This window comes from Dermacentor variabilis, chromosome 2 (genome assembly GCF_050947875.1).
Source record: "Dermacentor variabilis isolate Ectoservices chromosome 2, ASM5094787v1, whole genome shotgun sequence".
Lineage (NCBI taxonomy): Eukaryota > Metazoa > Arthropoda > Arachnida > Ixodida > Ixodidae > Dermacentor > Dermacentor variabilis.
The window spans coordinates 49,535,349-49,562,845 of record NC_134569.1 but is presented as its reverse complement, the minus strand read 5'-3'; the positions used below and the strand labels follow the sequence as shown (position 1 = coordinate 49,562,845).

Here is a 27,497-nt window from a genome sequence, read left to right as displayed (position 1 = left end):
GCGCAGTGCGAGAGATGGCGCGAGTGTTGCGCTGCTAACGCCGCCGACGGCGGGCTTACTTGGGCACCGAAAGACAAGGTGCTTGCTCTTGGTGTTCGGGACAGCAAGCAGTGCGGACGTGCCGTGCCGCGCGTGCGCCGATCCATGCTTCTGCGAGACCTTCTCGCGTGGCCGCCTTCGAACGCTCCATCGTTCGCGTGACCGTACACGCGAACGACCAGGCGTTGGGATCCAGCATGGGGCGAACATATTCGCTCGCTATCCGGTCGCGGTGAGTCGGACTTCTAGATTTGTAGCGCGCCCATCGGCATGTCTTGTGGATAGCAACTCGGCTAGCAGGCATTGATATATGAAAGGTGCAATAAATGCCCTTGTGACTGTTTGCACTACTGTGTTGTCGTTCCTTTGTCCCAAGAGCAACTCCACAAACTCAAGCACTCACGCCGCCCGAGCAACGTCCAGAAACGGAACTACAGCACAGAAAACGTCGCGCAACTGCTGCGGCACCATTAATTGCAACACCATTCGGAGATCGTACGTTTTACTTTTAAGATCACGCTGCACCACATGTCGGACGCAAGTGTCATCCTTTACTCAGTAATAAGCAGGAAAAATAAGAATGCACACTAACTTCCATTGTGACGGGCGTATGCCATGTCGCACGCATCGCCCTTTCAAAACACTCGGTCGCACGTCCGCGCTTTCTTCTGCCACGTCGAAAACATGATTGCTTCGGTATAATTTATCCTTTCCCTTCGTTTGAGGCCCTAAAAATACTGCACTGTAAACTTTCTTGAAACCTATCCGTTTTATTACACCTGTCGCCATCGCGCCCACGCACTTCCATGCAATGCCGGCGTAGCAGACTGAGAGACGGCAGTTCGAAACTGAAGTGGCGCTGGCGCACTGAATTGTTGCGCTACATGTAGGTGTTGCACGTTCCCCATAAGGCGGTGCGCATTAAGCGTTCGCGTTGGCTTTTCGGCTACGTGTAACTTTGTATACAGTATAGACTTTCTGTATGGGCGGTTGTACAAATTCAGTAACGGCAGCTTTTTCCCGTTTTGGTAACCATTAAAAAAAGTATCTAAAGAGCGGTAATGCCGTACCATGGACACATTCACACCGAAAGCGGAGCGTCTAAGCGGACTAGCGAATTTTCAAGGCGGCGAGCGCCCGCGCCGCCGGGAAGGCGGGGCATCTCGCAATTTCTTTAGCAATTTCAGTACGTGCCGCCATCTCGCGGCACTTTGGGTTTGTACGCGCACTTTCGATATTTTTTTCGTCGTGGGTTGGCGCGCTCCCGTCCGCTATCTACTTCTGCAAAATGAGCTCGGACGAAGAAGACGAGATCGTTGGCATTTTACTCGCCACATTTTAACCGGTATTTCAACCCTATTCAATGCTATTCCAATAGATATTAGGAAATTTATGCTCTATATTATTTTGGTATAATCCACCCATTTCTTGGCCAATCCCCCACCGTGGGTAGGAGCCACACGTGCCACAGGCTACAACAACAACAACAACAACTACTCGCCACTTGTCAACTCGCTTTTCAAGATTTGTTACAGCGCAACACAAGACAAGGAGAAAAGAAGGTATAAAGCGACAACACGGCGCCGTGTCGTCGTTTTATACCTTCTTTTGTCCTTGTCTTGTGTTGCGCTGTAACAAACCTTACTATGAATCCCAACCAACTGGCCCAACTTGCCGTTTTGACGCTTTTCAAGAACAGAAGCGAAAAGCCCATAGAATGACATTCCTTTACATTCGTTCACCAGCGCTTCCGCCGTGTCGGGTTGTGATTGGCTGCGGCCAAAGCGGCCAACTTGTCCGCGTGGAAATAATCGGTCCGGGCGCGATCCGGCCAAGCGGCCGCGTATTTTCCGCAAAGCGGAAAATCCGCGACCACTTGGCCGGATCCGCTTGTCCGCTCCGCCTTCGGTGTGAACGTGCCTTGAATGTATCGCGTGCGCTACAAGGCAAAGTTATACCCTTTGGGGTGCATCTCTGCCACACAACGATAATCGTCATCTGCCTTGCTTGCGTTTCCTTCCTTGAAAACGCCGCGCCCGCTGCTTTCCTGTCGGGAACGCTATGTCATGCTGATAACGTGCATGCCTTTCGTTACTGGGATGTACCGGGCTCGCCGCGTTAAAGAAAGGAAATGCGGACAAGACAGATGACGATTATCGTTTTGTGGCAAAAGGGTGTAATTTTGCTTAAGAGCGCGGGACAAATACACACTGAAAAGGGTGCAACCGTTTAAGAGTGTAGGAAATTTTGAAAACACTTACTTTTAAATACTCCGACGTCTATAGGAAGCACAACATTGAAAATGGGGCGCGAAATCCAAGACCGCCAGGTTCAATTCAGCTTGATTTTCTCCCCCAATAGCGTACTAAGCTTATATTCTGCCAGATAACCGAAAACAGCATTTTTAAAGAATAATTTCCCACTCCAAGCTGATTTAATGAGGAGCAACAGTAGTAACTGCTGGTAAACATAATTTCGCAGCGACATTTAGATCTGCGACACTTATCAATGTGCAATTACACGGTAAAATGCATCAACTGATAAGTTCAGAAGATCATCGTGCAGTGACTCGTACTAATAGACGCTAACGGTGAAGTTTTCTTTTGTGCCTATGTTGGAAAGAACACAACGATGGAAGACTGATATGAAGCGGTTCCCTTGAGACACACAATCTGACCGTGTAGCCTACACTGAGTACCTATGTCGAAGTAGATGACGCCCACAAATGACAAAGCAAAATTGCTACCAAAAGCCTACAATGCGGCCACCTATGCTTTCTCTTGTCATATGGAGAGCTCTGGTGTAGGAATTCGATGTTTGGAACCACTTCTCTAAAGCGTAACCTCCATGTCTACAAAGCCAAGGAAATCGCCAAGCACATCTCCTTGCTTTCACTCGCTGAATGTGCTGACTATATGTTGAATTTTTGGAACAGCACGCTGTACATTGCTTGTTTAGTGGTAGGTTTGTGTACCACCTTGGCCGTCAGAAACTAAATTAGCCACGCAAGTCCCCAAGACTCCACTTTTATTTTAATAACTACAGACTTCAAGATTGTTATGTGATGCTCCGTCCTTTTTTCTTTCCTCCGTCACCACGAAGCTTTATAAAGTGCAATGGAGCTCCAAGAACTGGCTGACCCCGCCATCTCCTACGTGATAGGGTGAAGTGTCGAAGTTCACTTTGTGTTATTTACCTTTCGTTGTCATCGAAGCCATTGAGTTGGTGACAGTATCTCCATGAAGAGCAATATTGGAGGCTTACCCCAATATGAAATCTGTCTGATTCGAAGCTCTTCCTGGACTCCAGCTACCAAGCTGGAGCCAGCGTCGCCTGCTGATTCAACTGGGCACTGCACTTCAGCAAAGCCTACACTCATGATGGTTAAAAATTTTTTTGGCTAAGCTCTCTTTTCCGACAGGGATCCAAACCCACACCGATTTGCCATAGATTATGCCGAATGTCAATTTCGCTGGTCCCGTCAGTGTCGAATTAGAAGTCAATGGTGTATTTTTAAAGCAAAACTTCCTTCGCCTACTTTCCCAGGTTCACCGTGACTGCCTGAATTTTGGATCAGTTGCTATCTCGGCGGATATATTTCTGGATAGATATACAAAGGTTATATGAAAGTACCAGCGAACTGGCTTATATAGCCCTTGTATGCTGACCAAGCATGCGCACCTTTGTTCTGTGTAACAAAAAAGAAAGAAAACATGCAAATACACTATCGGCTCACAGGCATCTCTAAAGCACACATACCTGTCAGTAAAATGGCGAATTGTATTTCACGGACTCTTTGATTAACTTTTTTTGTTTAGCCATTCAGTATGTACCAACGGGAACATGCCTATTCTTGGCCAATTCTCCAGACTGGCACAAGAGCTACAGAATCCCTAAATGTTGGATATGTATTGTACTTCTCTTGTGCGTGCACCTGTCATCCCTATTCTTTCCTCAACAAGCATCGTACATCATCTTTTTGACGTCTCTGAATATACGCCTTGCACTGAGCGTCCACCCTATTTGGAGTTTGCATTTCGCCACAGCTTGTGAACGATGCAGTGCATAAACAAAAATTGCATGACGATAAAGTTGTGACCTTTGTGGTATACAAGCATACACATTCCATGAGATTACAGGTATGAAAGTAAACATAATTGTATGCATTGCACTTAGTTGTAATGCATTTAATTAACTGCTTTGCTAAAGTTCTGTTCCACACAGATTGCAGCATGTGCGTTGCATTTGCATATTTTTTTTAAACATTAAAGCCAATATTCCAAAAGGCAATGCACACGGCAAACTTGATTTATTTTACTTGAGTGTTTGGTTAAAGTTGGCATTGGTCACTTGATATTCTAGGGAACACCAAGCGCAACAAAAAGTTGCCCAGTGCTACAAGGTAGGAAAATGAGAACATCGAACAAGGAACACAAGGTACGTTGCAGCATATAGAAATAAATAATGGTTTATTATGACGCATAATATTGGCACTGAAGTCCAAATTGGGTCAATGACCCCCATATACAATACATATGTATATATTTACACATAATGGTATAATGTCGCCATACCAACACAAGATGATGCAGTGTCCTATCTTACATATGTACACACATGTCAGAGGAGGGGTTGCCTCGAATAAGTGGAAGGAGAGAAAGAGATAAGGCAATACAAGAAAAGTGAGAAACATTGTCACACACACATTTCCACAGCTGCTTCAGCTGAAATAAATACAAACTATATACATCACAAGGACAGAGAAAAACAAGAGTGCAAGAGCCAGTGGCAGGGGAAAGCATCCTTCTCTTTTAAAAATGCACGCTGCACAAATACACTTCTTCTGTCATTAAAAAGTAAGAATGGATCATGGTAAGAAATGTACATGTAAGTGCCAAGATGTCTCCAGGAAAAAAAAAACTAGGAAAAAATGGAGGGGATGTGACTCACCAGTACCCAGTGGCTGCCTAAAGTTTGCTAACCACAAATTGCGAATAAGGGATCAGTGCATGTATACAGAGCTGTCACAAAAAGGAGTGCATAAATTCACCCCGCAGTTGTTTGAATTAATGCTGTCCTAGATACTTAAGCCGTCGCATTTTCCCAAGAATTTACGTTCACACAGCGTCTCTCACAAGTGTGTTCAAATTTGCACACGCTTCAACCTCCCTGGCATATAGATGCACATGCGATTTTTTTAAGTACATTTGACATGCATGCACTCTCATAGCATAGAGCATTTGCACTGACATCCACCTCGATTACCACGGAAACAGCAAAGCGGCACCGCAGACACAACAGCAGACACGTGTGGCCAGATAGTGTATGAACACCAAAACGCCAATGGCCTCTAATTCTGCTACGGTTTCCAACAGCCTCATCACCTCGTTCGAGCTGCTATGCAAAGGCATTGGATTTCCACATACGTAGTGTGTTCATAGCACTGAGCAAGTGGCAGATCTGAAAAATTAGACACTCTTTGTGCTACAGGTGTTTCACACGAATAAAAAGAAAGAAAGGGGAAAGGGAAAAAAAGAACTGAAGCTTTTTAGAGAGCCTGGCATATTAAATGTAAAAATGGGAGATGATGCCACCTTCACCACATTACGCTCTTCCTCTCTCACGCTCTTGGCGATGCCATGCGATGAAGCACAGGTTGCTGTGAACAAGAACAGCGTGAAAAGGATGCAGCTTCCTGTCCAGCAGAATGCAAAAATGTCTTGCGCTTTGCTCATGTTGCAAATGTGAAGGCATTCACCAAAAAGAGAGAGAAAAAATAATGTGAGCAAATAGGTGCAAGCCGACCAAGTAGCCAGGCGTTGATAGACCCCATACAGTGCACAACTCCATATGTATCGAGAAGCATGCTAGAGAATGATGTATATTTGTTCTGTGGATGACATTATGCGCTGCTTTGCCGCACAGTGGGATTATGTTGCAATGTTGATAACGCTGGGATGAAAGCAAAAAAAAGAACAAAAAAAAACAATGTGTACGTGTGCACACGTGTGTGTGTGATGCGGACACAATATGCACCTTGTGTACATGTATGAACACAAATATTAACTACCAACGAGCACACGAAATGGGCTGACAGGGTTAACTGACAGTCATTACTTCACAAAGGTCAGCCCGGGCAGTGCAGTACACGAGAGATGCACTAGAAAAATCTTAACTGGAAGAGAGAAAGCAACAGCAACGGCAGAAACCATAGTCCATATTTAAGCTTGAAGGATGTCATGAGATGTGGCCATGATGACTTTTTCCCTTTCATGCAAGCATAACCTCACCTTAGGATGCATGCCAAGATTGCAGCTCACCTCTCAATATTCAATAGAAGTATATTTTGCTGAAAGCTAGCTTAGTTTTTCAACAAAAAGAATGTGCTGACATAAAGAAAGCCAAATAAATGAGGTGAATGTTTTTGATTGTAGCATGATTATACATGCACTGCAACTATAATGAAATTAAAGTAAGTCTGCACAAAAAGATAGGCTACAAAGCGTGAAGAGATCAGGACCACTTGAATTAAAACTAAGGCACCTAAGGTAGCAGTAAAGTGAATGAGGTCTTTTACCTAGATTACAAATTCATGTGTTGAATCTTAAAAAAGTGATGCGCAGATACTTTCCTAGAAACTGAACTTTCAGGGGCTGATTACAATGAGGAGACTGAAGCAGTGCCTTGCATGAATTCTTATATATAATTAATTCCAATAATTACATCTAAACAATATAGAATAAAAAAAAGCTAGCAGTGAAACAAGGGCATTACATGATCAGACGCACTACCCAAACAAGAAGAAGACAGACAGAGAGATTAGCCACAATTTTGCTGCCATTTTAACTGTAGAAAGAAAACAAAGCATTTGCCTTTTTGCTTAATGCAAAGGTGGACCAAGATTTTCACTCAGCATATGCAGCCATTCAACTTGTCTATACAATAATAGTGATGGTTGTCAAAGCTTCACCAGTTCAAACAGGCCTGCCTCCTAAATACCAGGAAAAAAAAAAAAAAAGAAACAGTAAACGTCCACCATGTTTGGAATGTACCTTGACTTGACAGATCCCAACACAAAACGGCGTCATTTAGGAACGCAGCTTGCTTGAAAGTAAACCTCAGTCATGGAAAAATGATATGTAAAAAAGAAAAAGAAAGATGAAAAATTTTCAAAATAAACAGTGGAAATCAATGGCCCATAAAGAAGGAAGTGCATCAAGCCGTTCTATCTAGTCGAGGAAGTTGTAAGCTACAAAAGGTCCATAGTAAATAGCCAAGTCCATAGACATAGACAAGCAAGCTTTTTACCACAGTACGTAATGTCACGGGTGTGTGGGGGGAGGTGGCATCTTGCCCAACCTGTTGTGAGTCAAGACAACATTCTGCAAGTGGCACCACATGCTGCGATGAGGATGTTTTGAGGAAGTTGTCTCTATGGTCTTTAGGCCACTGAGTGCATCAATTGAAAAGCAACAACACAATAAAAAAAAATGTAACATTAACTTGATGGGAAGCAAATTTGCACATACAGTGGAATGGGTGACGATGGTATTTGTTCTAGCAGTTGGCAATGAAGTTTTACCCAATGTACAGTCGGTGACACCCTTATGTAGAGTGCAGGAATGATGGCTGCTGGGGCACTCAGGAGCCAGCCAGCAACATCTAACGGTAGTTGCTGGGCCCGAAGGCCGCCGTTCCCACGGTCTACACAAGGGTGATGCCGACTGTACAACTCTAAAATATGGTAAGTCGCAAGAGCAGGCCATCCCTTTTATTTTGCATGAAATTCTGTTTTAGTCAATATGCACATTCAATGGCATGATGCCCATGATAATGCATTTATCCGCATGAGACATTCGAGAGATAAGACCAAAAGAGAGAGTACAGTTGGAGCAATCAGACGCCACTGAAATTTTTTGGGAAGTCATCTCATGAGATAACGATCTCAGCAAAATTAACATAAAGCTCGACTTCTATGTAAACCAGGTACTAGGCCAAAATTTCTACAACTATCTAAGATGAAGAGACCAAGATGAAGAGACCATCTCTAAACTAAGTGAAACACTAGAAGTGCTCTTAGAGGACACCCAAGAAAGGGTAAAAGTATAAAACCAATGTGAAATATGATTGCAACTCCTTTCCCACATGGCCGCACACAACATGTGCTATGCCTCAATTTTCAGATGGCAAGGGGCCTCAGGTTAGCTTTAATTATTTTCCTTTAGACAGCACAATGTGCACAAACCGTTAATGGTGACGATGGCCTCCTATGTACAAAGCCAAATTTCATAAGGGTGCGAAGAACGTGCCTCCAAGTGATGTGCAACACCTTAAATTCAGTCAAAAACACATTTCTGGTGGTCGCTTCCTGCATTGAATATGACAGTCTAGGCAATCCCAGACCTGGCTGACACTGCATATGCCAGTGCTGCAACTCACACCACAAATGGCCTTGAGGGCAGGGAGCATGATGTAACAGCACGAAACTGTGATAGTATGAAAGCTTTGCAAGATGCATGCAACTAGAGAGAGAAGAAAGAAAGAAACATGTATGGAGGTGTGAAGCAAACTTAAGGCATCACAGCCACAGCATGAGAGTACAGGCAAGCGTATGAAGGTACTACAAGCGAACCAAAGATTGAGACGCTGTTTTCCTTCCAGTGAGCACTGTTTTCTCACCACCATCTTTGGCACCATCGCACGCACAAATGGGAGAAAGGAGGGCAAAGGGTGACAAAGAGAGAAGATGCCTTCGAGACACTTAAATAATGAAGACAACAAAAAACATAAGGGCACAAATACTCCCAAAGAGCAACACAACATGAGTGGGTACATGCACTTTCTGTTTTCACCAGCCTTTTATGACAGTTCACATTACTAGAAATACACAAATAATATGACAAGGCAGCAACAGAAAAAAAAAAAGGATGACACAAGGGGGGGGGGGGGGGGGACATGCAAAGGCATAAAATAAGAAAAAAAAAAGTGATAAAGGCAACTGGAACAACAAAACCATGGTAAAGCAACATGAATAAACAAACAAACAAAAGTGAAGGTAATAAAACACCCGTATGGAAAGCAATGTCGTTCTGCCACTGCCAATTGACTGCACACATCTGGATCGCTAGTTTGCAACAACACGCAATGGCTGCGGCGCACACAGCTAGGCACATGACAAGAGCGCTGGAGTGATACTGGGTGGCCCAGGAGATGCAACAGTCATCAATCGTGCTGCAACGCAACAGCTAGTTTTGTGCACGGTTACAGAAGTGTTCAAATTACTTAGCTATCACGTGCGCTGTGACAAATGTTGGTGACCAACGCAAGGTTAATTTCAATGCAACTTGATAGCCGGAGGTAAAGGAAGCTCATGGGGTGAGGAAAGCTTCAGGCGCTTGGCCACAAACGTGAAGCAGCAGTTGCACTGACAACACCAATACAAAATGTGTCACCAAGAAAGGGGGAAAAAAAAAAGAGCTCACGGTACATTCAGTCACTGAGCAGACTGAACACGAACGAAGAGCCAAAAGCAGATGCAACAAGAAAATGGAAAAGAATGGAAACACAAACATGAGCAACATAGGCATGATAGTAAGCTGAATTTTGTGTGAGCATATTCTTGCCACAGAGAAGGGCAACTGAGGCTGGAGGTTGAATTCACAGGTGTTAAGAAAATTGCTATGGGGCCCGCCCCTCATTCATTCTTTAGTGCAGCTAAGTGAAAATTGTGCTCCCTATATAAATGGTTTTAAGGCCTGTGATGTCAGGTCAAAGGTGCCTGTGCTCGGTGAAACTATCTTACACAATTACGTACAAACAAAGGAAGAGGAAAAAGATGTGACTAGATGTGGTGATGATCGTGGCATAAAATACTTAAAAACGAAAGAGCTGGTGGCATGATGAAGCACCAGACAGTAGCATGCGGTAGAAATAAAAAAAAAAGTAGAAAACAATGATTTGGGTAAAAGATGACTTTTCTGCCATATGCAGATGCATACCCGCTTGTATACCTTGTGCTGTTACCCTAACCCCTTCCTCTCCAAACAAAATGCCTTGATATTAAAGTAGGGAAGTGAAATACATATGCAAGGCTAGTGCATATGAATGAAATGGGGCAATTTCCAAAGCAGATTGAGTGCAGAAGTGCTACTTAACGTGTACGCACGCAGTGACCCTAAATACATTTGTTCAGCGATAACACAAAGTAATAGAATTATCTTTTGAGAGTAACTGCAGGAAAACATGCTTGTGCTAGCCGACGTCTCAAGGCTGCATGCAGCATTGTTTTTACATCATGCACAGTCGTGGCAATGCAATACTCCCTGAGACGACAGTTTAGCCTAAATGGACATGTCATGAAAAGTAAAGAAATGATGAGCTAGGCCATACCGTAAGCGGGTCATCAAAATACCTGAAGGCTAAAACTGCCACCTTCAACAGTAAAGTTCTAGGATGACTATGATGACCACAAAAGCAAAAGATGCTGCTTTTTAGTCTTTTTAAAAGAGGGTTGCTCTGGTGCTCCTGTCAACAAAGTGTTGACCTCGTGGCTATTGTGCAGTGACAACGTGGCCACTCTCACTAAGCAAGATTGACAGTGCTTGAGCGCTGGAGGTGCCAGCCTGACAGGCTTCCTTTGATCGTGAAATCTCTTGCACTTCTAAAGGACAAACTTCAGTGCCCATTTCTAAAGCTGCCTGTGCATTAAATACAGGCTTATTTTTTCCCCCCCTAGAAGCAATGGTCAGTGCAACTGCGGCCTTGTTTGCTAGCACAAAATATGCCGTGATGGGCATTTCTATAAACCACCCTTAAGACTATGCAAGCTTATACACAACTCAAGTTAGCTGGAAATGCCCGATCACATAAAAGATCCTCACACACTTCCTGCTACAATAAAAGGCTACAATGTTGTCTTTGAACTGTTTGTCACCGCAACACGGCGTGCTGTTACAAATTGACAATCAGAATGGCTCGGCAGCGACTTGCTAATGTTACTGCCGCTACAGCTCAAATATCAGGCTGTATGATAGACTGCAACTTGACAGACGTCTCTCACGATACATGGCAGGCATTCCGCATCTTGTGTTCACTGGAAACATGCATAACACATCCAGAACACACAGTGGACCGTGACCGCAGCAATGGCGACACCTTCCATCTAAACAATGATCGGGGCTCACCGCACCTCTGTGCTGATGACAAAGCAAATGAGGCGATCATCTAAGCAGTGACCCTTAAACTGACAGTTTCATGTGCTAGAATAAGTGCTACAGGCCTGCTGAGAAGGCCTGCGCAACTCTCACAGTGGCGTTCCGAAGAAAATCATGCACAGCTACACTTCCATCAACATGGTTGGGACTAATGTGGTTTTCAACAGCAGCTGTCCAGCCCTCAAGCGTGACACACTCAGGACAGCCCCTATCGGTCAACAGTGACCCAGACTCTCCCAAGAGGCACACGAGAACTGCAGAAAAGCCATGGACTCTACCTTGACGTGCAGTGCCATCACCCGGAATGCTAAAAATGCATTTCCGCAGTTTGTTTTTTAGCAGCATTAAGTAAGTGTGCTACTAGAAATACCTCACAGCAGCGGGTGAGTTTCATGAGGGCCAACACAAACACGGTGCACTCTGTCAGGTCTCGTCCTCTGCCAGTGTGATGGCCCTTGTCGTGTGGACTGGCTGATGGGTGCTACACCCAGGTGGTGCCAGAGAGAATCGCGCCACCCCACATGGCGAACAAACAGGAACAATGGTGACAGCAGAAGGCGAGGGATGGCGCAATGCGCCTCCCTATGGGAGGAACCCCTCTCACCCCCCATCAGCCACCTGGCACGCCCACTGTGTCGCAGAAAACCCCTGGGACCCTCAGAGCCCTCAGGTGGACCAGTGCTAGCACGCAGTAGTCCGGCTTCCAAGCTGCGGAAAGCACATGCGTCCATTCACAATGCTCCCATTGGACAGGTTGCTCACCTTACTCCCTTTGCTCCCATCAGAGGGAGGGAGCTCGTCACCTGGTCGCTGCTGATGCTCCTCACGAAGCGGAGAATTCTGTCCACCCCGCGACGGTGGCATGTACACTGACACAGGTGGCTCACCGGCGTCCAAGGCTAGATCGGCAGCATCCATGTCGGGATCATCGTCGTCTTCTATCTCGTCAGAGAAGCAACGTTGCAAGTGGTCTTCATCCATGTCGTTGAGCGATGACACATCCGGCATGAAGCCACGAGGCCGCTGCTCTGAAGCAGCAGCGGGAGCGTTGCAGAGTGGAGTCTCTGCTGTTAGGTTCTCTTCCTCCTCTTCCTCGTCAAAGTCGCCAGCAGTGGCGCCAGCACCATTCTTTTCTGTGGGCACAGACGAGCACCTCTCCTGGTTTTTGAGGTAGCAAGTATGGTAGAAGGACACGTCCTTGAAGTGGGGTCCCACGTCATTCAGGAGCATCTCAATGACTTGCAGAAAGTTTGGTCTTGACCTTGGGATGCGCTCCCAGCACAGCTTCATGATCTGATACCTGCGAGACCGCGAGATTGTAGCTTTCACACATGCCTGATCATCTAAAACGTGTACAAAAAGAAAGAAAGAAAGAAAAGAAAGAAGATTGTAGAAGTTGTATTTAGTGCTACCCACCAGCAGCAGCATATGTGTTTGTTCTTCAAGGTCACATGAGTACTTGTACACAAGCATGCTCCCGAATTTTTCGGAATAAGAAAGTCACAAAGAAAATTATTTTCCTTTCAGCCTTGGCTTGTCGCATGGAATTCAGAGGAGTGCTGCAGAAGCTGTCTATCACAAGTATTAGGTGTACTCTTTGATAAATAGCTGTATGCAAGAGGCTGTACAAAAATTTTGCCTTTTAGTGAATTTTCAGGGTGTCTACCAAGTTGACATTTCCAAATTCCCTGAGTTTTCCAGGTTTCCTCTGAGCACCTTTGCAAGATTCCCTGACTGAGCCAGCACTTTGTTTTATGTCAAGGCAGGCTGGCACCATGTTGCTCAGTGCTGTCACTCTCTAGTAAGCTTGTTGAAACAAAAAAATGACTAAATCCAGTTTGAATAGAAAGGAGTAATATCTATGGCAAAAACATGGCAAAACCCATTACAAACTGTGTTGAACATTTTCAAATACGAATGAAAAGGAGATGCGTACATAAGGAAATATTTTTGAATATGAGCTATTTCTATCAACTGATAGCAAGCTTATCGGTATGAGGCCTGAACTTTGTCACGACTAAGATTCTCTCTCTGCAGCTGGAAATTCAACCTCAACTGTCTGACATACTCTCAGCCCGTACACAACACCTCAGTGTTGGGTTTCACTGCTTTAAAGAGTTTATTTCGGTTTCAATGAGGGACACCTACATCTCGATGTCAGCCAACACTTTGTTTTTTGAGCTCAAGCTCCTTCAAAGAGGCGGTGGCACGCTTTCTTTCCCGATAATTCCTCGGTGCATTGGTCCTTTCTGTTATAATCCTCTTTCTGCCACGCGTTCACCCCATGGATCATTTGAAGCATTGTCTTGGTCAGTTGTAAAGTCAACGTCCGATTTTTGGGACTGCCTAGGGGCCGCAAAAACATCCGAAAAATCGGGCAGTCCGAAAAAAATGAATGCACGTCTTTAACTGCCCTTAAGGGCTAAAATTGCCACAGGCACGCCCGCAAAAGCTCTTAAGCCCTGCCACTACACTCATTAGGCATATCAGTGCTCGTACTGTGACAGGAGATGGAGTGCACGTGTGTATAATTAAGGAATACATAGTGTGTCCCTAGACAATCACCCCTTCCTACGCTTGTTATCCTTCACCACGTAACATTGCTGTACTAAGGCAAAGCTAACTTTCAGAGACGCATTACACAACGCGTTGTGCTCTGCGAGCTTCGAAGCCAATCACGAGGATTTCAAAGGCGGAGCCGGTGCCATTGCTGACAACGGCAAATTATTTCAATGAAAAACACAGCACCGCACGGCACGAAGCTTAATAGCGAACGTAGAAGCAACTAGGCCTAACGTTGCCTCAGTGATGGCTACAGCTACCAGCGGATCTGCGTGCGAGAGTGCTGGTTCGAGGCGGCGAGATAATCAAAATGGCAGTGGTGGCTTTGATTAATGCCATTTGAGACCTGCAGTCAGGGCAATATACATTGACTATATGGAGTACGTGGTGGTGCCGCAAAGCCGTGCGAATTATCGGGCATGTTCGAAAAATCGGGCGTCTGGAAAATCGGTTGTTAACTACTCTGGCAATACCTCGTGCCGATGACATGGCGTCAACGACGATTTGTTGCGATTCCTCTGTTACTGGAGCCAGCATTACCACGACTTTCGTTCTGTTTCAATATAGTTACAGCTAATTTTCCATGATAAAAACACAAATTCCCTGAGTTTGCCCTGAGTTTTTCTAGACTATTCAAGTTCCCTGAGAATTCGCGGTTTTCCCGGTTGGTAGACACCCTGATATTACATTTTAAAAAATGATACATATATATATAGGGCAATATAGTCAATCAATGTGCATGTACGCACTGCTAACAAGGTATTATGGGAACTTCCACACACACACACATATTGTGCATTTGCTTTATCAATAAACTTTGTTCTGTGTCCTCAGCCCTTTTGTACACATTGTTCCACAGAGATCAGCAGAGCATACAAAGGAAATAGATATGCATATTATTCAGGAAGTTACTCTCTAGAAATGGCCTTCAAAACACAGTTCCTCAGCCAAGTATTAACAGAATGGAAGATTCAATAATCGCCTTCTAAAAGACAGCATGCTTGAGCAGCTCCAATCTGCAAATAAAACATACGGTCACTTTGCTCAACCATGACATCATAGGTCTATTCAAATCACGTGCACCACCTGAACCAGTTCACAAGGTGCTGCACCCTGCTATTCGTTTTAGTGATACAGCAATGACAACCTCTGAACCATGGCATTTGTTTCAAAAGATGCAGGAAAGGCACAGAATAGGTTCACGGTTTTACAGTGAAGCTGTATACGGCTAGGATCCCGGGATTTCTTCATGGTATAACATCAACAGAAAACTATCATCAGCAATGACTCATACCCTCTAATGCAATGGCTCTAACCCCGTAATGCAGAGGCTACAAGGACTGAACAAAGTGAAGCGAACAGTGCATACATTCTTTGGAATCACGCATGCAACATACAGTACAGCATACATTTCAATAAAGAACAAGCTCAAAACAAGCACCTAAACCACATAATTGATAATAAGGCACTCCTATGCCTACACGCAATACGAAGCACGTAGCACTCCCCGTATACATTTCCAGGTAAAGATTACCGTTGCGCAAGCTGCCGCGGTGACGACAGCTTGACTGTAGCATACTGACATGTGTACCTGTTTATCTTTTATTGAACTGTTATTTCTCTGGAACTTTTGATGACTCATGTATAAAAGCCGACGCACTTCATCTGCTGAGCAGTTTTCGATGGTCGCCGATCAAGTTCACCGCTATCACTGTGCTTTGAGTATAACTTGCTTTTGTGGGCACAAGTTCGCCCAATAAAAAGTTAGTTTCATCGTTCAGAGATTTGCCACTGTATTATTCACCATCCCTACTACGTGACATCTGGTGGAGGTGCTCGTGCATTCATGCACCAAATGCCCCTGCAAAGCCCGTTATTCAAGCCCGAGCCACGAAGACAACACCAACGTCAGCAAGGACCGGCGATCTAGCCGCAGGCTGCAAGGGCTGCCCCCGGAGCATGGACTTTTGCCTGAGAAGACCAGGAAGTGCATGACCACGACAGCAGCTACAATGATCGCCCCAGTGTCGCCAACACTGATCGTGCTGCAGCAGCCCAGGGAGCCGCCGACCGACATTCCGTGGTTCAACATTCGAGGACCCGAAAAGCTGGCTTGAGACGTATGAGAGAGTAGCTACATTTAACAGCTGAAACAGCGACGAAAAGCTGCGCCATGTCTTTTTTGCATAGCAAGGCGTCGCCAGGACGTGGTTCGAGAATTAAGAAGCCACCTAAACAACATGGAACCTGTTCCGAAGCGGCTTCCTGCAGACGTTCACAAGTGCCGTGTGCAAGGAGCAAGCCTAAGCTCTACTAGAAACATGAGTGAAGCTACCCAATGAGGCTATCGTGATCTTAACGGAGGAGATGGCCCGTATTTTCTGGCATGCTGACCCGGAAACGTCAGAGGAGAAAAAAGTCCGCTTCCTGATGCGGGGTTACAAGGAAGAACTTTTCGCCGAACTGACCTGCAACCCACTGAAGATTGCAGTTGAGCTTTCGACAGAGGCATCGGCGATAGGGAAAACTCTCTTAATGCGCACCAGGCATAAGGATGCCGTTACAGAAATCCACAATGACACCAGTAGCCTAGGCCTCGGTGTCCAGTCCAGAGGAGAGATGGACTTGAACAAGCTATAGTTTACGCTAGCCGGTCGCTGTCAAAAGCGGAAGGAAATTATGCTACGACCGAAAATGAATGCCTCATCATCATTTGGGCTACAGCAAAATTCCACCCTTACCTATATGGCAGGCCGTTCAAAGTCATCAGCGACCATCACGTGTTGTGTTGGCTAGCGAATTTAAAGGGCCTACATGGTGCTTAGTGCGGTGGAACCTCAGACTGAAAGAATATGACATCACTGTAATCTACAAATCCGGACGAGAACACTCTGATGCCAACTGCCTGTCTTGCAAACCCATGGACCTGCCATCACACGATGACCAACATGAGGATGCCTTTTTAGGTACACTAAGTGCAGATAACTTTGCCGAGCACCAGCAAGCGGACCCGGAGCTCAGAAGCTTTGCTGTGTACTTGCAAGGCAAGAGCGACTTTGTCCTGAGGGTATAGTCGAAACTCGCAATAACGAAATCCTGTGATAATGAAATCCCACAACTACGAAATTCTCGCGACAACGAAATATTTTCGTATTCCCGGCGAATGCCCATAGGATTCAATGCATTTCGTACCTCTCGACAACAAAATGTCGCTGTACTAAAATCATGCATCAACGAAATTTGCCGGAACGTAACCCTGCACATTACCTACTCGCACGAGGCTAGCAGGCTTCAAAATGTGCTCAAATGCGATTGCTTTGCATTAAAATTGCATAAAATATCCCCACACAACACTTACGTGGGCGCCATCATTTCCAAGCAACGGAAGCGATCGTGCCAGAAACATGTCGTGGCTGCCATCTTGTTTGTTGATCACCCATTTGAAGCGGCAGCACGTTGCTGCCGACATGTGGCGACGGTTTTTGCACACCTAGTGCAGTGCGTAATGTGCGCCTCGGCAAGAAAAATGCAGCAGGAACAAGGAAATCTCCGTCCCACCAACGTGGAATCGTTAATGGCGCTTGAGATGGCAGTCAGAGCATGGCGCGCAACGCATCGGGCCGTGATTGAGCAATAGTCTGGGAATACGCATTCCTTGCTTCAAGAACGCTGGTTCTAGTGCCACCTGATAGGCATAGGGTGCGGATTTGGCGCCGGACGTAGATTTGTGTGAAGAAGCTGTAATTTCAATTGACAGCCATTTGGGCATACAAGATAAGATCGCTTTCACACTCGGCATCAGACTCATTGCCGCCTATGGGCAACAGCGTGCACTGTAGAAATGCTGCTGCATGCGTGGAGCACTGTTGCTCTGAGTCCAATGCTGAGTTACACAAGATCTCGCAAAAGTGATCATATCTCGGAAAGCAATACACCGAGAATACTGCTCCGCGGCAGTGCTGCCACTGCTGATAGACGCATGTGGCACGCTTTGCACTGTTGGCAATGTGGTGTTATATCCTCGAGCAAGCTTGCCAAACTAAGCTAACGGAATTTTGACAGTAAAGTTACGCTCTGTGACGCATTACCTATCTGTGCTGTCTCATTTCGCAACAATGAAATTCTCGCGAAAGCGAATTCCTTCGTGTTCCCCGCCGCTTTTGTTATTGCGAGGTTTAACTGTATTTAGGTGCAGATTGCCTTCGTTTTTCTTATGAAAAGACGTCATGGTAAAGAAAAACTTTTCACCAGCCCGCATAATCTACCTTCTCATTGTGCCCGCAGCACTCCGGTCAGAAGTCCTGCATGCCTTGCACGATGATAAGACAGCCGGGCACCTCAGGTTGTCCTGTACACTCACAAGAATACAAGAGAAGTACTAGTGGCAGCACCTGACCGCTGATGTCGCCCGTTACATAAAGACATGTCGAGACTGCCAGCGATGAAAGAAGCCACCAACAAGGCGGCAGAATTAATACAGCTGACTGAGCTTCCTTGCCAACCATTTCAGCAGATCGGGATGGATTGGTTGGGACCCTTTCCAACGACAGCATCTGGAAACAAATGGATCATTGTGGCCACCAACTACCTGACCACTACACCGAAACGAAAGCCCTGCCCAAAGGTAGTGCAGTGGAAGTAGCCAAATTTTTCGTCGAGAACATCCTGCTGCGACATGGTGCACCAGAATCCTCATTACTGACAGAGGAGCGGCTTTTACAGCTGAGCTTACTCAAGCCATCCTGCAGTACAGCCAGACAAATCACCGGCGGACCACTGCCTACCACCCGCAGACAAATGGCCTAATGGAACAACTGAACAAGACGATCACCGACATGTTAGCTATGTATGTTGACAACAAACAGAAGACATGGGATGCCATGCTCCCGTTTGTCACATTTGCTTACAATGCGGCAGTGCAAGAAACAACACAGACCTCGCCGTTCAAGCTGGTTTGCGGAAGGAACCCGACGCCGACTCTCGACGCCATGCCGCCAGAAGTCACCGACAAAGAAAATATCAACATTTACATCAAACACAAGACATGGGATGCCGTGCTCCCATTTGTCACATTTGCTTACAACGCTGCAGTGCAAAAAACAACACAGACCATGCCATTCAAGCTGGTTTGCAGAAGGAACCCAATGGCGACTCTCGACGACATGCTGCTAGACGTCACCGACAAAGAAAATGTTGACGTCGCTGCCTATCTCTAGCGTGCTGAAGAAGCCCGACAGCTCGCCCGCCTGCGCATCAAGAAACAGCAGAGGACTGACAGCCAGCATTACAATCTTTGACGAAGCTACGTGGAATACCAGCCCGGCGACCGTGTCTGGGTTTGGACACCGATACATCGACAGGGACTTAGTGAAAAACAACTGCGATGCTATTTCGGACCCTACAAGCAGTGACGTAGCTAGGTCGTCTGTCACCTGGGGCCCATAGGTCTTGTCACCCCCCCCCCCCATCCCCCCGGTGTAGCCGGCGGAACGAGGGGTGTCTTCAGACGTATATGACCCCCCCCCCCACCCCACCCTCTGGCCCCTGGCACCCCTGGACTATGAGGTCATGCCAGATGGCATTTTGCAATCCCAGCGGCACTGTGTACGATGTGAAGTGGTCCACGTGGTGCATTTTAAGTCCTTTTACGCTGGCTGACAAACTTTGTTATTTTGCTTTATCTTTACTACGTTGTGTTTTTGTTGTTCACTTTCGTGTTTGTTGGCAGCATCGGGACAATGCTTTTAAGAGGGGTGTATTGACATGTGTGCTTGTTTATCTTTCATCAGGTGACCACGTTTCACTGTCTGACAGATGTTATTGCTCAGCGCAGGACGCGCCAGCATGTATCAGGAAGTTTCTGGAATATTACCAATGGTTCTATATGCTGTCTGTTGTCACTGAACCTTGCTTAATCTGATTTGCATGTACACGTGAGGCGAATTCTGTAGTACTTTCTGGAAGACACGCAGGCACCAGCAATTTCTCTCGAAACTTCGATGGCTCATGTATAAAAGCTGACACGCTTGATCTGACGAGCAGATTTCACCGATTGCCGACCATGTTTGCCATTATCACTGCGCTTTGAGTGTAACTTGCTTTTGTGGGCACAAGTTTGCCCAATAAAAAGTTAGTTTTGTAATGCACAGATGTGACAATACGAAGCAGAGAGTGCCATAACTACACTTTCGTACGTAAAAGAAGAACCCACCTAGCAACTGCTTTGTGTTGTGACAGTGCTATGAAAAGGCCACCTATATTGAGGACTCCTGAAGAGCAGCGTGCATACAAAGTATGTAGAATTTCACTTCTCTCTGTTCTAATCTTTGTAGGTGCACGAAATAGCGGCGCAAGCCAAGTTGCAGGCCATGAAAACATGTGAGGCTAATAATTAAGTAAAGGGAATGTGAACGTCACCATGTGGATAACTTCAACCTAAGTCGCAATGAGTAACCATTGTAGCTGTTGTTTACAGCTTTACTGTCTAACCACATTCACAGCGTGGATTGGAAACCATTTTTTCTACACCCTCCCTACTGATGGTGCCAACATGATACAGGCACAAATCAGCAGTGTAACAGACGACGCAGCAGGCAGTCGTAAGCGCTGTTGACACCCTGCTTACATGCGTGCACTGTGTCTGCGCAATGAAGGGTGTGTTTACACTTCAGAAGCCAACCATGCCTGCAGTTTGAGACCTCTCAAACTGACACAAATGATGCACTTGAGGCTGACAAGACGTAACACCTGCACCCGTGTCTTCACCTCGGTACCCGTTTCAAGTGTCGTGCTGTGCCTGCACCGCCAAAGTTGAGCTGCACCACAATGTCTGAACTTGTCGTGCCCCTCCTTGAACTGGTTCACAGTGGTGCAGGCTAATCGGACAGACCTTGTACGTGTCATGGTGGGGCCAAGCACGGCAGGCCAGTGCCATTTACCTTTTGTCAGGGAAGGAGTGATGTCTCGTTTATACTTTTTCTTCAGATTGCAATGAACATGGCTGAGGGGATAAAATACATCTTCCTTGTTTTTCCAATGTGTAAAATTTTGTAAGACATCTCAAACAATGTTTTACATTTCTGGAGTAATCAAAATGAGCATCATTTTAGTTCTGTTTACAAACATCTATATAATTTGAAGTCAAAAAACCAAACAAACAATTTTCAAAATGTTTCTTCAGTTGTCAATGCAAACCTTGCTTAGTGTTCAGTGAGAGAGAGAAAAAAGAAACACACGGGAATATACCTTCAAAGAGTGAGGCACGTCAAATCATGCCCAGCCGATTTGTTTTAAATAGTGCATGAGCAAACAAACAAACTACTGTATGGACTCGTGTAAAGGCCGCACCCTTGTAAAGGTCCCCTCAACTTGGCAGCCCAAAATTTGTTCTAAAAAATTCAAACGGAGAAGCAGTCGCGTTCAGTGCCCCGATGCCGGGCGTGCACACTGGCGAATTTTTTCGCACTGCATACTTCTGCGTGCCGCTATTAAATGGCAAAAGCTGCGTGCTGACCTCTGATGCAATGGTGCATCCAGAGTGTGCACAATTTTTACCAAAAGGTTTGGTCCCCTGTAAAGGCAACGCCAAGTCAAAATTGAGAGAAAAAAATGTGTGGCCTATACGTACAACAAATATGACAAAGCCACAAACAAGAATAAGATACCACTGGGTGAAAAAAGGAGAGAAAAAAAAAAGAATAAGCCCACTTACAGTTTCTCAGGGCAGTTTTCTGGCTTCTCCATGATGCCGCCGCTGATGACATACTTTAGAACCTGCTCATTAGACAAACCTTGGTAAGGCTGGGAGGCCAATGTCGCCATTTCCCACAGCACTACTCCGTACGACCTGCAGGCACCAGAGAATTCCAATGATGTCAAAGGCAGTCATTGGTAATAACATATTCAAAACCTCTCAATTACCAAGTGTTTGGATTAATAAAAAGGAGTTAGTCATTGCCACTGTAGAACAGGCAAACGTAAATGATGGCTAGAAAAAGTTTGTATAGGAAATTATAAGTTTACTCCAGAAAGTCAAAAGTTCAAAATTCTAAGAAGATTCAGGAAAAAGATAAGAAGTAAGGCTGAAGAGGCACGCTTGCACCAAGATACCCCTCTCTTCGATTGTTCCACTTGCAAAACCCACAATGTGACTGGCACCTCGGCATTCGGCTAAAAAAACTTTCAGCCTATGTAAAGCAGTAAAGCAGCAAGGACTAATGGCATATCGTAATGCCAGAAGGAGTGGAGCGCATACATCATGAGTGCGGTGACATCACTCTGTTGTTAAGGCTTCTAGCAAGTTGCAAACCAAATCTTATCAGAAAGGCTAATAACAGAATCAGCAAGGCAAGAATAAAACACAGCTTTCAGGTACTATATTCATGGAGTGAAACGGGACAGGGAAATTTTAAAGTAGAACGCTCACTAAGTGGAATTACTCAACAGTGTGATGTCATGTCACTACACATATGGATGCCAGATGTGCCATGAACTGATAGCTAAGCATAGGAACCAAAACTACATCAATGTAGCACGAACTAGAGATGGCAGAAATGAAAGTACTTGTATTAGCCAGGCCTAAAATGATGCATTTCATTGCATGATAATACCAGCACAAGCCACTAACCAGACATCCGAGTGGCTGGTGAAGATTCCGTCCTTGAGCGATTCAGGAGCCATCCAGCGCACAGGAAGCAGGCCCTTGCCCCCTTTTCTGTAGTAGTCCGTCTCGTAGATGTCTCGTGTCATGCCAAAGTCTCCAATCTTGACAGTCAGGTCCTCCGCCACCATGCAGTTGCGAGCAGCCAAATCCCGGTGCACAAACTTGTTCGCTGTCAGGTACGCCATGCCATCGGCTATCTCGGCTGCCATCTGGAGGATCTGCTTGAGCGTGGGAGGAGTGCCTCGTGGTCGTGTGGTCTCGTCATTAGGCTGTCAGGTGAAATAATAGCAGGAGGAATGGGGTGCAATGAAGTATTGTGAGTGCAATATCTTACGTCCACCTTTCTCATCTGTACGTATCATCATCATGCATAAATCTTTCTATCTATACAGATAATTATCAGCACACGTCCTGTCTTCCTCATTATAAAACCTCAAGCTCAGTAAGAATAAATAAGTTTGTTAGTGTTAGTAAATCCAGTCTGTATTGGCCACTGCTTGCACAGTAGAATTTATGTGATTCACACCTGACACGAATTTCGGGATTACACGAATTTTTCAAAAGTCCTGGCCCAAGTCCATTGACTTACAACTTGCTAGATTTTCTAAAGTTGTGAAGTGCTTTTCACATGACAGTGGATGACACAAACAATTATGCTGCCATGCCAATCAAGTTCCTGCTGCCAGGGCGAACTACATCTCTCTACTTTGACATGAAAAGCTTTTGCTTTATGCAGTAACATGCAACTTGTAAGCTGTTTTCAAACACCTGGCAACTTTACCTCGAGCTGGAAATGACATGCAGCCCGATTTTGCGGAGGCAGCAAGATAGGCGGCATTCACTTCCATGGGTAGCCTTAAATCTGTATTCCACGCCTTCCTTTCGTCTTCGGCGCCCAATGAAAACTCAAAACTTTTCTACCTTTGCACCTATCAGATTGCCGATACGAAGTACCTTCGCCACCGCAAAGAAAAGTAAACGGAATCCATTATCTTGTGCAAATCATGTCGTTATCACCATCATGCAGCAACTAGGACCCAGCAACGAAAGAAACTTGAGATAACCAAGCGTCAGAACACGTGAAGTGCACAAAACAAGCGCACCAGTGATTCAAGTTCATGCCAGCCAATAGGAGTGCTCCTTGCACACCACGTGACTCAATTAATGAATTGAAACACTAGTTGTCCCTTTTCATGTTCGCTGCTACTTTTATTTCTGTGTTGAGAAATACGGCGTTGCAGCTATCTGGAATATCCAATCTCTTGTGTTTATGGAGATACCAAGATGGTAGCACTGCATCAGTGGAAAGCCACGCTCACATGATCAGCAGTGCAATGGCACCTATAGAAGCCCAATTTTCATGCCCATTTTGAAGACAATGCACTAAAAGCATGCAATTTTCACATTCAGCTGTGTATTTCATCCAAATAGTTCACCATGACATAAAGGAAGACCTTAGGGTTGAGGAAAAAAAATTAATTAAAAAATCTGAAATTTTCAAGCCAGCCATTTCATTGCCACATTCCCCCTTAATTTCTCGGATATCTATGTTTTAGAGTGATATCATTCTTTGAGCCCCTCCTGAGAGAATCTGTATCATTCGAATTAAACTGCATAGCATTCCAGCAATAATGCGGCACTGGAAGGGAAGCTATGAGGCACATTCTGTGCACTTGAGGCTGTGTTCAAGGCTGCACATGAGCAACTCGTCAAAACCGCTCCAAAAATGAGACTTAGTGCAAGGCTCCGTGCGTTCCCGTTATCATACCCCCAGCTCGCTTATGTCAACAATAGCTTCCAATTGGCTGCGACATTGTTGTATAACCAAGTGCAGAGCTGAGAGAATGTCAAAACAAGACAGAATGCAAGATTACACTTTTGAGAAAGAGCCAACAGGTCACTTTTCCGATTTTATGGTATGCCAAAAGAGGAGGTAAGAGTGAAGACCAGGTGGGAACGCCATCTTCAGCTCCCTGTGTGCATTTCCGGTGATGTCACATAACCACCAACGCTAGCTTATTGTTCACTGTTAAATAATTGCTTTGCTCTGAAGAAAGAAGTTAACAAACCAACCTTGCAGCCTTTTCCTGCACAAGGACACAAATCCACATTAATGCACTAGACTATGTTCTATGACAAAAAGATAGTACACCTGAACCTCATTATAACAAAGTTGCATTGGACATGAAAGCAGCTCCTTTGCAAAGTACAGAGTGCATACATGTATTTTATTGTTGTTCCCATGCTTCGTATTGGCACAGCAAGATATCGATGGGTTATCAAAATCCACTGGAGACCTTTTGATGGCTTGTCAGAGGCACGCTGCTTGTGTTTCTTTTGGATAGACCTGACCGTGATTTTTTTTTCACGCTAATATGCATGTATATGCTTGTAATCACAACCAAGCAATAAGTGTTATTCATGGGATCGGTACACTGGTTTGCCAACTACGGTCCATCCAGGCCAAGCCTCTGGCCAAATAGGGCACAACTCTGGCGCACTTTTCGGACACGGAGGGGACCACACATGGATCCATACTCATGGCCGTCAGTCCAGCCCGTACATCTGGTGTCACGTTCGATCACCGATAAGGTTTGCGAGTGCAAACATGATGGCGGCTAGCTTCCCACAATGGCTTATCACCAATGACTCCACTGGCCACACTGCTTGGGCCACTTCATTGGGAGTCGGCAACCAAAGTTGCAGTTTGATGCTAGTTGACAAGGTGGCAAATGTGTTCATGGCTGCCATGTTTGCGGCATCACACGCATGGTTCATGCCTGATACACTGTATGGCATTCTTAATTATCGTTCTTAATCTGCCATCGTAAATTGGAGCTGGGGGTAGGTGGCAGTGCCACAGGAATCGTGCAGGTCTGAAAAATCAGTCAGCGACTGTATCTGACATTTTTGCTACCAGATTAGATACAGTCGCTGACCGATAAGTCAGACTTCACGGGGAGCCCCAAAAACATCCAAATAATTGGGAGTCCGAAATACCTGATTCGGCAAAAAAAAAAAAAAAAAAAAACTATTTCACAAGTGGCCAAAAAAGATGTGCCCTAATTCCTATTGTCTCTATCAGAGATACCTTCAGTGTCACGTGACTACAGTAGGATACAACCTAAAGAAACAGCAGTTGGCAACCAAGGCACACAGACTGTGCGGCATTGTGTTACCCAGCTAGCCAACCACAGATGCAAACACCGTCATCATCCTGTGACGTCTTCAAAATGGCGTCGTACTTGATACATCTGGAGCGTCTGCCATTCTTGAACAGTCTTTCCATCGACGGAAGTGATGAGGTGTGCACCACACATGGACAAAGTGTATGGAGCCTGAGCACTTCACTCTTCAAAAGACCACGGTACAATTCACTTCACTGTTGAGCCTGTTTTACTCACGAAACTTCAATGCCAACTGAAGTGAAACTTGAAAGTAAAGTAGTTGCAGCGAAGCAAGCATTTTATTTCAGTTCAATAAAGAAATAGGCTTTCACCGTTCCACTATAATGGACGAGTGAAAACGTATACAATTACGTGCTTACAATCTTATTTTTGTGGTTACCTCCTTATTTAGGTAACAGGGAACGTTTTAAGTACAAACTATTTGCAGCCTCGCGGAGGAACAGTGGCTAGTGGTTATGAGGGTGAGGGCGGGGCTTCACTGCAGACTTAAGTTGTATCTGACCATAGGGCACAAGACTAGCGCAAGACTCATTGGCATCTGCAAGCGACGGCCTTCTTGGCACTCTGCCAAGCATGGCATCTTTCATATGACTAGTGCAAGACTTGTTGGTGTCTACAAGCGACGTGATTCTTGGCACAGTGCCGAACATGCTATCTTACCACTATGCGGAAATGCTGCCACCCGTCGACACGTCTGGTGCTAGTCACGTGAAATACCATGAAAATCAAAAGTATCTTTTGAAAGTGATCATTTATAAATACGGCACAAGTTTGTCAATGCGTGTTGCTGAGCGCACATGTGCTTGCCCTTGGCGCAGACGTTCCATGCTCATGATTTTCTAGCAACGCCTATTATGCTATTCCTTTTCGCATATTTCATGCTTTGTCAGTGGTAAGAGTGACACCTCACACGTGTTAACAGGATCAGCTAACCACGAACAGTGGACGATTAAAGTGGCATAGGATAGAGCGGAAATTGCAGGCCATGTCTAGACAATTGTCATGTTGTGGCTACAGATAGACGAAAGTGCAGCAAATGCATACACCGAATTTTCGCCGATGACTACTAGATCTACTCCGCTTTGCTAGTTTCAGTTCCTCAGAGCGCTGGTGAAAGGGCTGACGACCATGCTGGTGACATCCCAAACGTGTGAATTTTTTAGTTTTCATAGGCTTTAAACTTGTTATTGCTTCTCAGCAGGTACGGGTTCCCCCGTTTTTATTTAATTTGATTTCACTACTTTGGGGACCAGAGGAAATCCGGGGGAGGGGGAAGGAGTTGGGGGCAGGTTGTTGCATGTCTCCTTTCTTAGCGCAGCCGTGGCTACGCATGGCTGTCAGCTTGGCTTTCTTCCAGTGCATTTAGTACTGGTGGTTGCATATTGTCGAGTTCTGGAGATGTGTTGAAGGCGAGGCAGGCAAAACATTGACTCCCCACTGCCGGTGCTTTCCGCGATAGGGTGGTTCCTCTGCAGGTGACACTATCAGTCACGGGGACTTAGTGGACGCGAATGCATGGCTGGCTTCCCTTCATACCACTGATGTGAACATTTCATAGACATGGCCTTAAACCGTATTTTTCATCGCCAATTCTCAAATTCAACAAAATAAATTTTTTTCTCATTCGAATTTGCTTTTTCCGATTGCCCGATGACTGGGAAAATTTTCCGGCCCCTTCCGTGTAATAAGAATTTATCGGCGACTGTAATGATTTGCATAAAAGGTTGAATTTCAATATAACAAAGCAAAATGCTGATTTTAACGACTTCGTTACTTTGAGGTTTACCTCTACTTCATTCAAATAAAGCTAAGCCAACGAAATTTTTTATTTAT

The 27,497-nt window shown here is 45.3% G+C and overlaps 1 protein-coding gene across 4 annotated transcripts in view; it reads right to left on the bottom strand.

Annotated features, from left to right (window-relative positions):
- Positions 1 to 4,491: 4,491 nt before the first annotated feature.
- Positions 4,492 to 27,497, bottom strand: part of LOC142571809 (insulin-like growth factor 1 receptor) — a 216,552-nt gene continuing 193,546 nt past the window's right edge. For all 4 annotated transcript variants that reach the window (XM_075680435.1, XM_075680437.1, XM_075680438.1 and 1 more), the window contains 3 exons: positions 22,441 to 22,745; positions 21,526 to 21,660; positions 4,492 to 12,552 (listed from right to left, as the gene is read on the bottom strand). In XM_075680435.1, the coding sequence (XP_075536550.1) occupies positions 11,934 to 12,552; positions 21,526 to 21,660; positions 22,441 to 22,745 (1,059 nt within the window). In that variant the 3' untranslated portion in view covers positions 4,492 to 11,933. The remainder of the gene's footprint in view (positions 12,553 to 21,525; positions 21,661 to 22,440; positions 22,746 to 27,497) is intronic.